General features: G+C 49.2%; 1 protein-coding gene across 1 annotated transcript; it reads left to right on the top strand.

The window, feature by feature from the left end:
• Positions 1 to 23: 23 nt before the first annotated feature.
• On the top strand, positions 24 to 14,396 carry RAB5C (RAB5C, member RAS oncogene family). The gene is made up of 6 exons (XM_055789979.1): positions 24 to 119; positions 9,560 to 9,804; positions 10,869 to 11,020; positions 11,912 to 12,034; positions 12,830 to 12,923; positions 13,343 to 14,396. The coding sequence occupies exons 2-6, from the start codon at positions 9,639 to 9,641 to the stop codon at positions 13,456 to 13,458; spliced, it is 651 nt and encodes a 216-aa protein (XP_055645954.1). The 5' UTR covers positions 24 to 119; positions 9,560 to 9,638; the 3' UTR covers positions 13,459 to 14,396.
• Positions 14,397 to 15,193: the final 797 nt, after the last annotated feature.

Genomic DNA, 15,193 nt, shown 5'->3' with positions numbered 1-15,193 from the left:
TGGCCGGCGGGCTGGGAGCGGAAGGGGTGGGCGGATCCGGAAGCGGAACGGGTAAAGGCGGAAGTAAGGGCCGGGGCCTGCGAGACTCACCTGCGGTGGGGGGAGCGGCGCTCCAGGCGGTGAGTGGGGCCGGCGGGGTGGTTCATCCCACATCTCTGCGGTGGGGCCTGGCGCGGCTCGGTGCCGAGCCCTGCTCCGGGTGGGGCCTGGCCTGCGGGCCCAGCTGCCTCCGGGGCCGTGTGCCGCAGAGCCGGCTCCCCGGGAGCCTGGCCGGCTGGGGCAGGCGGCCGCGGGGGCCCCGCGGTGGGAGCGGCTTGGGGGCGCCGCTGTACCGGGTGGGGCGAGGCTGCCGCGCCCCGGCTGCGCCGTGAGGTTGCGTGAGCCGGGCTCTGGAGCGAGCTGGTGCTGCCGTCAGCGGGACGGGGGACTCCGGCCTCCGTGGCTGCCCGAAATAACGCCCCCTCGCCGGGTCCTGGGCGAGCCGGACCCGCCGGGTGTCCTGGCGAGGCGGGGGAGCGGCGCTGCCGCCGTGCACCGGCGGTCCGGCCAGGCGGAGCGTGGCACTGACTTCACAGGGAGCCGTACCCGGGGAAGGGAGCCCGCGGCGGCGGTGATGGTCTCTAACTCGAGGGGAGCGCCGTGCCTGCCCGGTGAGGGCTCAGCCCTGCACCCCTCCGCGCTGCTGCTCCCCGTACGTCGGAAGGACTCGGTAGCAAGTGCCCGCTGTCGGTGCGCTGTGTCTGCCCGGCTGCTGTTTCCCAACTCCTTTGTCTCTCTTGTAGCGCCGACTGAAAGTTAAATGGAATTTGGGGAAGGTGTGGCACCTGTAAGGGCAGCGGTGGTGTAATGTTCTGTCGTAGCTAGTCAGCTGCTGAGGTGGGAATAGAAACTCTAGAAGTCTGAAAGCCCGGCCAGGTTCCTGAGTAGAGAACTGTCTAAATGAAGGATGTGACTTTATCTGCTGAAAATAGTTTCTAGTGGAATGGAGGCTATTCTGGATTGCTGCTGGTGACAAACGCAGCCCCTGTGCCTCCCCAAGGGGCGCTTGTGAAGTGAAATGTTGTGCTGCAGGCTCTTGAGTGAGGCTTAAAGTCTGCAAGGAAGTTTTGTAGCTTGTCTGGAAGGAAACCTAGCTGCGTTCAGATGCAAGGCCACCCTCGGATCTTCAGCACGGGGGGAGAGACCACTGCATGTAAGCTGAGACTGTAGTTGGTATGTGATCCTGCAGAGGCTAACAGTGCAGATGTAAGTGTGAGCGACAGGTTTGTTGTGCTAAATCCTGTGGAAGTTGCTCGACCCTTGTTTCTGGTAGTGCTCAAGGTGCTGCTAAAACTCCTGGGGCTGGATAGGAGGCTGTGAGGAGCAGTGACAGTTGTAGTTGCCCTCTGCTAACTAACCATGACTCTTGCAGTAAACTGGTCTGCCAGCGAGACTAAATAAAGTGGTGACCTGATCTCAGCTGACCTTTTAGCTTGTTGCTTTTGTACGTGGCTGTCAGAGTTCTGACCTTGACTGTTTCCAGGCATGTAAGGAAATCGGAGGGAAGAGAGTACACCAAGGTACTATTTTAAGTCTTAGGTGGAACGACTCGCATCTACTATTCTTAGGTTTTTGTGTGTGGTGGGTCAACGTATATTTGAGCTGCCCTGGTTATAGCGGAACTGATGTCATGCTTGGCACTAAGTTAGGACTCCTGAGCCTACACTGAAGGCAGGACTCTGGAGCTTGGTGGAGACCAAAAAAAGAAAGATGCTTCTGATTCATATTAGCTTGACACGCCATGCTGTCTGAGTGAACTTTCTTGGAATATCCTCTTAGATATTCGCTACTGCCTTGACTTGAAAAGTCTTTTCTATTTTTTCAGCTTAACTGGATAATAAGATGAAAGAACTGTGACTGGAAAGGGTGAGGAGTTCAGAATAGTGTGTGTAGGCAGATCCAAGACAATGTTGGCCTGAATGCGTTCTTGGAGTGAGGAGAGCAGGTAAAGCATGAGTCTATAGAGACCTCTAAGGTTAAGAAAAGCAATGCTTAGATTCAGTAACTGGGACTCGGTGCTCAAATAATCTCAGATTTAAGAATTCTTGAATCTCAACAGTATGTCTGAACACTCAACTACTCATAGCAAAAATCTACCTCTAGAGGCAATCTTTCCCTCTAAGATACACGGGCTAATTTAGATGACATTGGCTTTAAGATAGTGCCAGGCGGTGTAGGTCCCTCGAGGCTGTTTAAGTCTGTGCTGATACCCCTTCAGGTGAGGGAGCAACGCGGGCAAGATGAAGTGGGACTCCTGAAGAAGGGTTTAAATTATCAGAGAGCAGTAAGGGGAAGGCTAGTGTGATGTGTGGATATGAATATAGTAAAATAAAACACTTGTTTAGCTTTACTATGAAGCAAGTTGGGTTTAGGCCCGTTTGCTGTACTAGTGAAGCCAAGAGGGGGCTGGGCAGTGTCCGAAACAAAACATACTAGTAATGTATTCATGCTTTGTGTGCTTGGCCAAACTTAATTGTTGTGATGACAATTATCTCCCTCACAGCAAAGCTCTTCTGCATCTAAAGAGGGATCAGCTCTGGAATTGCTCTAGGTCCTGCTAGTCATTCTTCTACAAATCACCATAACTTCTGAAACTGCTGCATGTTTAGTGGATAGGTGGTCATGGCATTTCCCTGAAAAGGGAGGGGGAAAGAATGCCAAGTACTTCTAGATACAGGAAATGAAATGGGAACGCTTCTAATGAAGTGGGTGTAGCCCAAAGTATTTCGGTCAGCATACTTAAAAGAGGGTAGAATGTAGAAATGGTGGAGTCAGCGTTTTCTTCCCTTGGGGTATGAAGTTTGAAGTCCTCTTATGCAAGTTCTGTTACGTCATTAGAGTAACTCTACTAAAACACTCCAAATGCTAGCCAGAAACAATGAACCCTCCTGGAAGTGACAGTGTGGGGAAGAATAAAGCTTCATCTAAATCCTAAAAGGAATGCTTTCCTCCCCTGGAGCACAGGAATGAACTGCTGGAGTAGTTCTACATAAACAGATAAGAAAACACTGGTTTTCATGTTTGCTTTTGTTTGGTGGAACTCCAAATAAAGAGCTACTGGAGGCAAGAGATCTTTGTGCAGCCTGGAAAAGATATTATGAAGGTCACTGATTCTTTTGCAGCAAAGATGGCAGTTTTCTGCTTTGCATCGTTTAATGATCATACCTTCTTCATGAAGAGTAGGTGCAATCTAAAGGCACGTGTTGCTGGACTTCTGGTCAGAATTAAGCTGTGTCTTTTGAGGGCATGCTGAGCAGTGGAAAATGTCAAGAACAGGAGTTAAGAGCCTTGCTTGCAGAGTTAAAAACTTGATGGTTTTGTTCAGTTTATAGTTAGTCGGACCAGACTGCACTCATGACTTACCCCTTCAGCCTAGCTGTGCCTCATCTTCTGTGAAATAGGGCTACGTTCTTGCAGTATCAAGGATAATTGAAAGTAGGTAAGACCCCCCAGGAAGGAGTTAGTGTGAGGACTGGGAATATGGATGCTCCCTCCAGCTAGTGAGACACTTAATGAAATGAAGGTGATACAAAACTCTTCCACAGAAGTCTTTTGCTGCAATTCATGCCTTGATAATACTTGGTAGAAAGCTGCTGCTTCTCATTCTGCTCTTTTTAAAGCAATCTTTGCAAATGTATTGTCTCCATAACGTGGTTAAAGTAGAGCTTGACTGAAGCAGTACTGAAAGCTTGCGTTCATGGGTCTTCATCACTCGGATCTGGTGTGAGTTCTTGCCATGATGTCAACACAAGTAGAGGTTTGGTGGCCCTTGTTAGAACGTGAGTTCTGGTGTTATCCCTGTTGCGTTCTTGATACACGAGGACCAGGCAGAAGCACTACACCTCAGCTTTGTCTCACTGTCTGTGTTCAGCTGTGGTGATCTAGTAGGATGCTAACTGCAGTTTTAAAAGCAATTAGTCATGCTGTTCTGCAGAATTAAAACTGCCACTGGATTAGGCATGGAACTTCCTTCTGCTGCCTGTGTGACCAATGTGGTAATAACTCTTGTTGCTGATACCTAGTCAGCTGTCTTTTGAGTATTAAAAAACCGTAGCCCCAAGGTAGCGTCAGTAAGTGTGGTGTCTTTTTACCTCATGAGGTGTTTTTAAGAATTCCTGGTAAAGAATAACCACTTAAACCTAGGAAGCCCTTTTGAGGGGAGTAGTATGGGGTTAAACTGGCTAGAAAAAAGCTTGAGGGAGCTTGATCACTTCCTCTGACCAAAGTTCTGCACTTCTCAACTCAGTCGTGCAGGCTGTGCTTTTTAGCTAGTCTTCCAGAGTCCGATCAGCTTTGCAGGATGCACGAGTGTTCCTGCCTTGATAGTTTCCTAATGGCCTTAGAGCTGACTTGCCCTAGCTCAGGCAGATGTCATCTAGCAAATGAGATTTAGTCTTGGGCTGTATACAGAAGCGTTCTGAGTTGATCTGAACTTCAGATGATCTTGTGCAAGTACAGCACTGCCTGTCTGGATCTCTGGCTTGGCTGCTTGGGCTCAGCAGAAACTTGGTCTTCATCACGACTCCTTGTCTTGCCTCAAAGGCTTTGTTAATCCAGCTTTAGAGGTGACCGAAGGGAGGTGGCTCCCCTCGCTGTGCTTGGCAGCTGTCCTTCCCAAGCCCAGGCTTCAGCCTGCATTGGGAAGGGATGGAAGAGCCTCTTCTGCTGGTGTGCCCAGCTGGGGGTAACTGTGTTGTACTGTCCCGCTAGTTCAGCTGCACGGAGCATCTGTGCTGGATTGAGTGGTAACTGCAGGGTAGTGGCCTTGAAATCTCAGATAGAATTGTTTTTGAAAAGCTGCTTTGAAAAACAGCCGGCTGCTGGGGCTGCTTCAGAGGCCGGGGCTCTGCAGATGTCAGGAAACAGATGTGTGTATTAAAAGCACGAAAAGGAGCTGGTATTAAAGATTCTACTATACTTGGTCAGGACTGCAGCTATCAACAAAAAGTAATTTAACTTTTTGCCAACGTAAATCCTATTTGCCTCTAAATTAAAATGACTGTGCCCAAGTCTTTGGGAGGCTAGGGCATGGGACTCTGGAGAGTTGTGACCAACTTGTGATAGTGTAACAACCATAGGAATACTTCTGGAACTGCTCGCTGGGCCGATTTAGGTCTGTGAATCTGCATTTTAAGGCTGTAGCGCAGCTCCTGACAACCGTGATGACTAGTTCCCTAATTTAGAGCTGTTACTGAAGCTCCAGATTATAGCTTTACTGATCAAGAGAGTAAGCGCTCTTTGTTTGTAAAGGGAAGTGCATGTTGTCTGTAGAAAGATGAAGTATTAAAACTGATCAGACCATGGGGCTGAGGGACTGAGGTCTGGACTTCAAGCCTGTCTCTTGGCTCAGCTCATTTAATCTGTAAGAGCTGGGTCTGCTCCTCCTTCCTCTGCAGCATGGACCCCGCTGCAAGTAAGGCTTTTAAAGTTTGCTCTTGTTAATCATATTAATATGTTGGAAAATCAGGCTGACGCTCCGTGCTATGCTGTTCTGGGCTGGTGGAGCCTGTGGGTTGTTCAGGTGGGTCCTGCACTTGCTGCTGGGCAGGCTTGTGGAAGTTGCTTGTGAATCTGGGTCCTAAAGGTGACTTGCCAGTTCTGGGTGGGAGCAAGGTAGCACAAAGTTCCTGCTGGCGCTGGCCAGCTGCCCATTCAGCCTTAGGTGAAGCAGAACCACTCGGTAACTTCAGACTTTCTTTGCCAAGGAATTCATGTAATGCTGTCAGCTATTTAACAAGATAAATACTTGGGCTTTTGTCTTGAGTATTTTGATTCTAAGCCAACAAATCCCCAGAGAAATGGCTTCTTGCATAGCTGAGAGCAGAAGCAGCCCTCTTGGGTAACTAGATTCTTCAGGATTGGGTTTCTAAATGTCACCAGCTGTGAGTAGTTCTTGCTGCTGGGTGGACATGGGGCAAAAATATCAGATGCTGTAACTTCTGACACCTAGCAGCTTCCCTGTGGTAGGGAATCTTGTGAAGCGATTGTCTCATCTGGGGGTTAACATGGGCATCTGGTAGTAATTGCCACTCAAAGTCTTGAATTTGGTATTCATGGAAGTGTACAAGCCCCTACAACAAGTCCTGGCAAGCAGGTGAGGTGTTGAGGGGCATAAACTGCAAAAATGATAGACCTAGAGTTCCTGGTTGCAGGGACAGGTGTTGAAACTTGTCTTTGATCTCCAGAGACTGTTCCAAGTGTTTTCAATTAAAAATATGGGTATTTTTTTTCTGTGTGATGCAGAGCTCCTGCATATGCCTCAGTAAGCAGGAGGCAGATAGGGCAAGCAAACCAACCAGCATGTCCCTTTTTATAGATCTTGTGGCATTATAAGCTGCTGTGTTTCACTAGTTACAAGAAGCTAGTAGGAAAATTAGTACTAGTTAATCTTGATTAGATGAATACCCTATCATACCCTTCCTTCTCATGGCCTTGACTACTTGAATGAGTATGGCAAGCTGCAACTTTTGCTTTTCTGCACAAGATCGCTGTAGCTTGGTCGGTCTGTGTTTACAGGGAGCAGGAGGGGTGCCTACCCAATCCACTCTGGAAGAGGGGGGAATGAAAGCCTCCCTGAGCATCAGAAACTGCTTCATACAGCATGAAGCACTCCCTGTTTCTCAACCCGATATTCACTGGTTGGTGTGGGCTGATCTAGCGCAGATCCAGGCTGTATAATTTAGTTGGCTGTTATTTCTGTGTTCAGAGTGGAGTTCTGTTTGACAGGGATCCTCAAAGATGCTGGCATTGGCAAACGGTGCCGAAGTAATCATCCCTCGAAGGAGACTTCTCACTGTCTACAGCTTTGGTAGCCACCTGCTTCAGTTATTTGGTCTTGCTGTGAACATGTGCTGAGTTGCGAAGCTGGTTGTCCTGATCTCATGTATGTTCTTAGCCCGCGACCCTCAGCGATGAGTTAGTCATCTGAACTTCCACCAAAGTATCCCAAAGATCTGGCAGCTTCTCAGGTGGACATGAAGTCATGCAATCCTGCAGCCAGACTTCAAACCATCTTTAGATTATGATCAGGTTGTCCATAATTAAGTGGCCAAAGGCTCTAGCTGCTTGAGTGCTTGCTCTGATCAGTAGCTCTTGGTGAGAAGTTGGACATAGGGATGTGCTTGCCTAGGTAGTTTGAGTTCACATAGCACAACCAGATGGCAAAATGAAAGAGATCTGTGAAATATAGGTCATGCTAAGACTTGAGGATGTCAACAGGCTTGTTTCCTTGTTTTGCTCTGGGAATCACCCCTATCATATTTCAGGAGGTCATAACTCAGAGGCGTGATTCACGTGGCGTTTAATGTGCAGAATGTTAGCCTGAACCGGTGGCAGAGCTTGCGTACTGCTGATAGACTGCCCTGGTAAATGAATGCAAGGTTAAACAAGCAAAAGTTGTTCCCTTCCAAACTCTGGCTGGAGGAGAAACTGTAAAAGGTGGAAACATTTTCAGGTGGGTAGAGATACAGAGCTGCTGATGGGCCTCTCAAATGTGGTGGTAACCAAGCAGCTCCTGGCCAGAGCTGCAAAATGCTGCTTCCTCACTGTCCAGAAAAACAAGTTGCTAATTTGCTTCCTATCAGGCTTTCTCATCCTGTCAAAACAGTGTTTGTCCTTTTTCAGAAGAGAAGGTGGGAGTCCTGACTAGCCTTTGCAAGGACCCAGCTCTGAACTGACTTAACCCAGGACTGGCCAGGCCACTCAGAGCAGTGGCTTTTTCACAACTACTCCTCGTGGGTTCTTTCCTGCCTACAGTGAATGGTGCTGGCTTAACAGGAGCTTTCTGACTTGCCTCCTGGACAAAACAATTTGAGGTTGACTGTCTCTGTAGGTCAGAGTATGCTCAAGACCTTTTGTGTTTCAAAAGCTGAAGAGGTTCTCCAGCTGATAAGCTAATGAGCCACTGCTCTGGATGAGCCCTTGGACTGGAATGTCTGTAGGTTTCCTATCAAACTAGGGAATTGAGTTTAAATGTGAGACCTACTTAAAGTAGCCTCACAGCAGTCACAACTGGACAGGTTTTGCTCTGGAAAGCAGGTATTCAATACACTTTTGGTAAGCCTGTGTACTCAGGCAAGCCTGAGCCTTGTTCACAGGACACTCCCGATCAGATTTCAACTTGCTTTAAGTTTCTTATTCACAGGAATCTGATTTTTGCTGGGTAAATGCTGGATCTACTCGGAGCATACCCGGAGTCTCCTTGGGAATGCATGCAGAAGAAGGAGAAATTGGCTTTCAGGGGATTTTTTGCAGTTGTCTCTGTTAACGAGAAGCTTGAGTTATGAGAGCTGAAGGAAAAGTGGCGATACAGAGCAGATGCAATCAGTTGTAGCATTTCTCCTTGACAGGGAGTGGGACTTGTGATGGGTACAGCAAATATGCCTAAATCTGTGTAACCGCACGCTTTGAAAGGACTCCTGTTGTCTGCTGCAGGCGGTTGAGCTAACTGGTTAAGAAGGCACTGAGACTTCACTTGTGGTTAACTATGGGTGTAAACCAGCTTGTCTTGCTGTTCTTGCAATGGTTTTGTGCTTCTGCACAACTCTAGAGATTTGGTGCTGGGGAGATGGGGTGGCAGGTCTGATTGTGGGTGATGCTCCCTGTTTGTGCTGCTCAGCATAGCTGGATTTGAATGGTCGTGAAGAACGTGGCCAGTAGCCTGGACCTGGAATGGTTGGGGATAAGGGCACTGAGGCAGCCGGGCAGGGTGTGGGAAGTGTCAGGTATTGCCTCTGCGTTTGGATCAAGCTGTTGAGACTGTTGGGGGTCAGTACCCCTTTGCAGCAGGGATGGGGGGGAGTTGCTTTTAGCTTCTGAACAGGCAGCTGGTGCCCAGAGAGCGGCTGCTACCAAATAACTTCGCTCCCTGTGACAGGCTGCTGGGTGGCAATTCAGAGGTGCCCCTTGGGACTGCTCTAAGATGCAGTATTTAGTGGGTTGGTGTGAGTGCTTCTAAACTAACTGCATCTAGAAACTCCCTTTGTCTGAATGCCTTACGACCTGAAGGGCTGACACAACTACACCCCGTAACTGCTTACGTGTGGCACTCATCTCTGTATTGCATTGATGTCTGAAGTTGCTGCCTTATGAACTCAGAGGTGGAAGGAGCTAAAGGTCAATCTCTGTTGCCTCCATGCACTGCAGTAATTGGTGTTTTAGAGCTTTGTCTATGAACAACAACTGGTGTGCTGAGTATTCTTTACTTGCCTCACCCTAGCAAGGTGTGTGCAATGTCCACACATAGTGGAAGTGCTGGAGGGCCCACTGGTGGGGAGGAAACCTTGTGTTACCAATATCCTTTCTCCAAGGAGGCTCAGAAGACTTAAGGTCCTGCTGAAGGAGCTGCTGACTGACAGAATCTGCCCAATAGTGCTGTGGTGCATGCAGCTGATAACTTTCCACCGTAGGAAGAAGTCACCACCTGCCTGTGCTGATGGTGGTTGGAGATCAAACCCACCCTCTGGAACTGGTACGGCTGGTCCATGAGCATGTCACTAACTCTGACTTCTTCTTCCTCCAGTTGCAACCTGCCTCCAGGTGGATCCCAGTGCAGAACCTGCAGCATCCTTAACTCTTGGCACTCCTGCACTTAGGCCACAATGGCAGGTCGAGGTGGAGCTGCTCGACCGAATGGACCAGCTGCTGGAAACAAAATCTGCCAGTTTAAACTTGTTCTCCTGGGAGAGTCGGCAGTGGGGAAGTCCAGCCTCGTCCTGCGCTTCGTGAAGGGGCAGTTCCATGAGTACCAGGAGAGCACGATTGGAGGTGAGTCCCAACTCCAGATGCCTACGGCTAGAAGGTGCTGGCCTCCCTGATGCAGTCCAGGGTGTCAGAAGTAATAATGGCTGTTTCAGTCTGGTCTGGGGTTTTTGCTATAAATAGTCAAGCAGCTAATGCTTCAACTCTTGGTTTACAAGTTGTTTGTTAGTGTGAAGATCAGCACAGCAGAGAGTAATGCTATGGCAACTGTGCGCTCTGCCTCTAAGGCGTCTTTGCTTCCAGCGCTTGAATTCCTGCTTCTAATTAGAACAGAGGCCTTCAGCTTAGTTCATAGCCCTTAATTATCTTTTCAGACCATGACCTGGGATTTTGGGGCTGTTTCCAGCCTGATACTATTAACTACTTCCACAGCTCTTTCAGGTCTGGTAGTTCTTTAGCTTGAAATAGTTACCACAGTGTCACCAGTCAAAGGTCAGTCGGCACCTGGGTCTCTGGGCAGTAATACTAGGTGTGTACTGAGAAAAAGCTTCATTTGTCCCTATAGTAACCCATGCAAGGAGTAAGTATAGCTGTAAATATAGCTTATGGGCAAGCAAGGCATAATGCTGTGCTGCAGAGGGCTATGTGGGCACTCTGCTGTTCTGCTTCAGTCTGTGTCCAGGGCTGCTTGCCTTTATCCTAGTTGTAATGCATGATATTATACTTGCTGGAACAAGAAAATAACCAGTTACTAAATTGGGGGGTGCAGTGTAACTGGGCTGACTTCAGTGCTTTGGTACTGTGGTGCTTTCCAAAGTTAATCCCAGCGATGCTGCAGCTGTACTGTATGTCTGTGGGAGGGACCGGCAGTGCTGCTGCTCTGGTGGCTGACTGCTGCCTGGGCTCAGGGCCACCTTCCCGTCGGCTCTGTGGTGGCTCTTGGGTTCCTGGGTGCAAGGGGCTTGATGATGCAGCAGAGCTGCGACTTCCACAGCAAAGGGCACTGCACTGGCCTCTGTCTGGGGCTTCTACTCGCTCCCGTGCAAAAGCAGAACTGCTCCAAGCTCCTGGCTCTTGCTTGCAGGGGCTCTCCAGCTGGAGGTAAGGCAAATGTGCACCTTCTTTTTCAGCTGCCTTCCTAACACAGACAGTCTGTCTGGATGACACAACGGTGAAGTTTGAAATATGGGACACAGCAGGACAAGAGCGGTACCACAGCCTGGCACCGATGTATTACCGAGGTGCCCAGGCAGCCATTGTTGTCTACGACATCACTAACACAGTGAGTACTTCGTAGGGCTGTGTTGTGGTTTAACCCCGGCCGGCAACCCAGCCCCATGTGGCTGCTCTCTCACTGCCCCTCACTCGGAGGGATGGGGGGGAGGATCAGAATGTAAAACTCCGGGGTTGAGATAAGAGCAATTTAACAGGTAAAGCAAAAGCTGCGCACGCAAGCAAAGCAAGGAATTCATTCACTGCTTCCCATGGGCAGCAGGTGCTCGGCCACCCCCAGGGCAGCAGGGCTCTGTCACACGTAATGGTTAATTGGGAAATGCCATAATGCCAGATGTCCCCCCCCTTCCTCCTTCTTCCCCCAGTTTATATACCCAGCATGATGCCATATGGTATGGAATATCCCTTTGGCTACCTTGGGTCACCTGTCCTGGCTGTGTCCCCTCCCAGTTCCCTCCAGCCCTCTCGCTGGCAGGGCCCAGGGAGCCAAAAAGTCCTTGATTTAGTATAAACATCACCCAGCAACAACTAAAAACGTCAGTGCGGTTATCAGCATTGTTCTCACATCACGGCCAAAACCCCACACTGCACTGGCTACTGAGAAGAAAGTTAAGTCCATCCCAGCTGAAACCAGGACAGCAGGCTGTCAGTGTTTACTGGGGAGGTGTCTGTGCTTGCAGTCGATGCTTCTGGGATCCCTGGGAGAGTGTCTGGGTTCAGAGTCCCTGCAGATGCCTGCCTGCAGGTCCAGAGTTCCTTAAAAACTGCTAATGGCCTCTTCCTCGGTTCTGACCGAGGCTGTCTAAGCTGATAAAGGATCCTGCTACAAAGTGCTGTAAAGGCAGAACACTTCTTACAGGAAAGACTTGTTCTAATCATATCTTCACTGTGGATTAGAAAAGGCTGCCCTTCCTGACTGCTGCCTCCTGTTTGCTTCCAGGACACATTTGTACGAGCCAAGAACTGGGTGAAAGAGTTGCAGAGGCAGGCTAGCCCCAATATTGTAATTGCACTAGCAGGAAACAAGGCAGACCTTGCTACCAAGAGAGCTGTGGACTTCCAGGTGAGTGGGAATCTGGATCAGTTGTTACCTGAGCAGTCAGGAAAGCAGGTTTTTTGCTTAAGTGGGGGAGGTAGTGGCTATGTGCAAAATGCTTTGAGGGAGAGTGGAAGTCAAGATTTATGCTGCTGAGCACCCCAGCATGCCACTTAATGTGAATTGTAGCCTGCCTTTCCCGTGCGCTCCTTTCACAGCACATGTAGCTCTGGTTGGTAACGGTTATGACAGATGTGGAGAATAAAGGCCTGCAGAGCACAGGCTTTTGTCTTCAGTCTCTTCTGGTGCCTTACTCATCTGGGGCTGTCTTCAGCAGGGTATGAAATGGTGTCGTTTAGATAAAAGACACGTGGAGGATTATTCCCCATCATTCTCTACTCTTCACAGCTCTTACTTTGTCTAAGGCAAGCTTTCAAGGAGAAGCTCTTATCTCAGACCTCGGCACAGGATTGCTTGTGGTGCATCTACAGGCTGTATTACTCTCCCAGCTATCCAAAGTACAAGGTGGTGTGCTGCTTGGGACGTGCTGTGTCTGCGTTTGGCTGAAGTGGCTCACAAACAGCCTGTGCTGCTGTACCCCAGTTCGGCTGCTGGGACAACCAGCCATGCAGCATTATCAGGGGTGTGTGTCTCCCAGCTGTCCTGGCCAGATGGGGTCAGGGATTGGGGTGGGAATGATTTTCTTGAGGTGGGACAGAGTTTTTCTACAGTGTTTACTTTGCCAACAAGTGAAGTGCGTGAAGCCTGCTTGGGCCTCCTCCTGGCAGGATGCCTTTACCACTCTAATGTGATTGTTTGTAGGATGCACAAACATATGCAGATGACAACAGCTTGCTGTTCATGGAGACATCCGCAAAGACAGCGATGAATGTGAATGAAATCTTCATGGCAATAGGTAACAGCTTGTGTGCAGAAGGATGGCTGGAGCAGCTCTGACACCAGCAGTGCAGCTCACTGGAAACCATGGTTGCTCCCATGTCAGCCAGGGTCTGGAGGCTCTTACTGGAGCAGATGACCAGTTTGCTGCACTGGGGTGTACGGTCGCTCCCTGAGTGTTTGGAGCTTTTGCCTTGCAAAGCCTGGTCCCTCTCTCCCCTTACCTGGGGTTGTGAGTAAGGAAGGAGCGGGGTTGATGACAGCCAGAAGTAGGAGAGGGTTGGTTTGCTGGGCTCGTGCTGCTAGCAGTGTCCAATCCCAAAATCCTTAAGAGGTGAGAGGGCTTGGGCCAGAGCAGGGCTGAGCCCAGCTGTGCTCCGCAGTGGGAAGGAGGCTGGTCTCTGCAGGGGAGCTGACTAATGTCTTGTTTCTTTCTAGCCAAGAAACTGCCAAAAAATGAACCCCAGAACGTTCCTGGTGGCCCAGGTAGGAATCGGGTGGTTGACCTTCAGGAGAGCAGTCAGCCTAGCAGGAGCCAGTGCTGCAGCAATTGAGCAGCCGTTCCCACCTGACGAGCCCTCGAATGACGTGACTGGAATCCACGCTAACAATCGCACTTACCGTAGAGCGGCTGCTGCCGGTGGCTGCTGTGATTTCTCCATCCCTTTCTGATCATAGGCTGGAGGAAGTTCTTCCACCTGCACCTTTCTGTACAAATACTAATTCAATTCTAAGTCTTAAGTCACTTTTTTAATATATGAACTTCTGCTCTTCCCTCTTCCTGGTGGTGGTGGATGCATGACCTGGTGTCTGCCCAGCCAGCTCATCCCTTCCTGTGGGTGAGGGCCAGCAGCACCCAGGTCCCACAGTACTGTAGTTCACTATTGGAAACAAAGGGATATTGAGACTAGACAACCTTGTTTAAAATTACCCGTGTGTAAAAGCTAAGGCTAATACCAGTACGATACGCCTAGAACAACCACTAAACTGTAGCATTATAGTGACAAACTCTGGCTTTTCAGCCACTTATTGACCAAATTGATTATGAGTATTCTGGGGTGGGGCAGAGGGAAGCAAAACCGGTTTCTTCTGTATTTTGTATTGTATGTTTCTTCATGTAACCAATCAGTATCTTGTCAATATAGTACATACAACTAGCTGCCTGTTGTCTTTATTTGTGTTGGACTCTAGCATGCCAACTCTTCTTCTTTTTTTTTTTTCTATCTCTGGTTCTGTTGTAATGCACTAATCCTGTTGCAACTTTTGCAAAAATCTTGTATAGAAAATTGTCCTTTTTTTGATGGTTGTGATGCCACTAATGTTGTTAACCCTACTCTAGTGTGAATACACATGGTTTACTGATGTACAGAGGTGGGGTGGGGGAAACCTCGGATAACTTGTCAGTGGAAACAATATGTATTGCAAAAGCCTGTAATTCCACAAAGTGTGAAGGGAGGTATTAAAATGGCTTCTGTTGCCAGACTCTAACTGATGTTGGCTGCTGCCTAGTGCCTAATGCAATGTCTTATGCATACTGGTATTTAAGAGGAACTGTCAACTTAGTCTTCATCACAGACTTCAGTTTTGTGTGATTAAAAAAAAAAATTTTTATAAACCTATCATAATCAACAATGTTCATGTTTCTTAATCAGCTCAAACCAGAAGGGGAGCGGGCCAAAATGTAACAGCGGTGCCGGAGGTAGAGATGCGCTAGGCTGCTTGTGGTGTGTACAACACCCAGCTCTTTTGTAGGGAGATGTGACCTTCCTTCCTGGGGCAGGGAGGTGCCTGGAACTGCTTGCCCTTGGCCCTCTGCCCGAGTCCTGCAGCTCCAGCTCCTCAAGGGGCAGGAACTCCTTACAGCGATGCTGCAGGTGGCTTGGTAAGCTTGTGGTGTGCTGCTGCGTAGCTGCATGTGAGGAAGCTTGAGGCAAATAGGGGAATTACTTGTTGCTGAATATTCTAGGGGAGCCGTCTACGGTGCAGGTTGGGAAGAGCTGGGGGACCAGTATGCAGAGGAGCTCGGCTGGACAGGCTTGGGAATACTCTGCTTGAGTATTAATGAATAAAATGCCTCTGTCCCTGGAGGGTGATGATGTTGAAAGATGCTTCTCTCCTGTCACTGCTGCATGGACTAATTAGATCCTTACACCCATGGGTGAGACCTGGAGTCAGTGTGGAATGTGGAGCCACCCCCTTGCAGCTCTACCACGTGTGCTGCTGGGCCGGCACCAGATGTGCTTGGGAGAGCTTGAAGGTTGTGATGTGCTGGTTCTTGAGCCTGCTGCC

This window comes from Falco peregrinus, chromosome 18 (assembly GCF_023634155.1).
Source record: "Falco peregrinus isolate bFalPer1 chromosome 18, bFalPer1.pri, whole genome shotgun sequence".
NCBI classification, from domain to species: domain Eukaryota; kingdom Metazoa; phylum Chordata; class Aves; order Falconiformes; family Falconidae; genus Falco; species Falco peregrinus.
The sequence above is the reverse complement of the archived record's forward strand: the minus strand, read 5'-3'. Positions and strand labels throughout refer to the sequence as shown.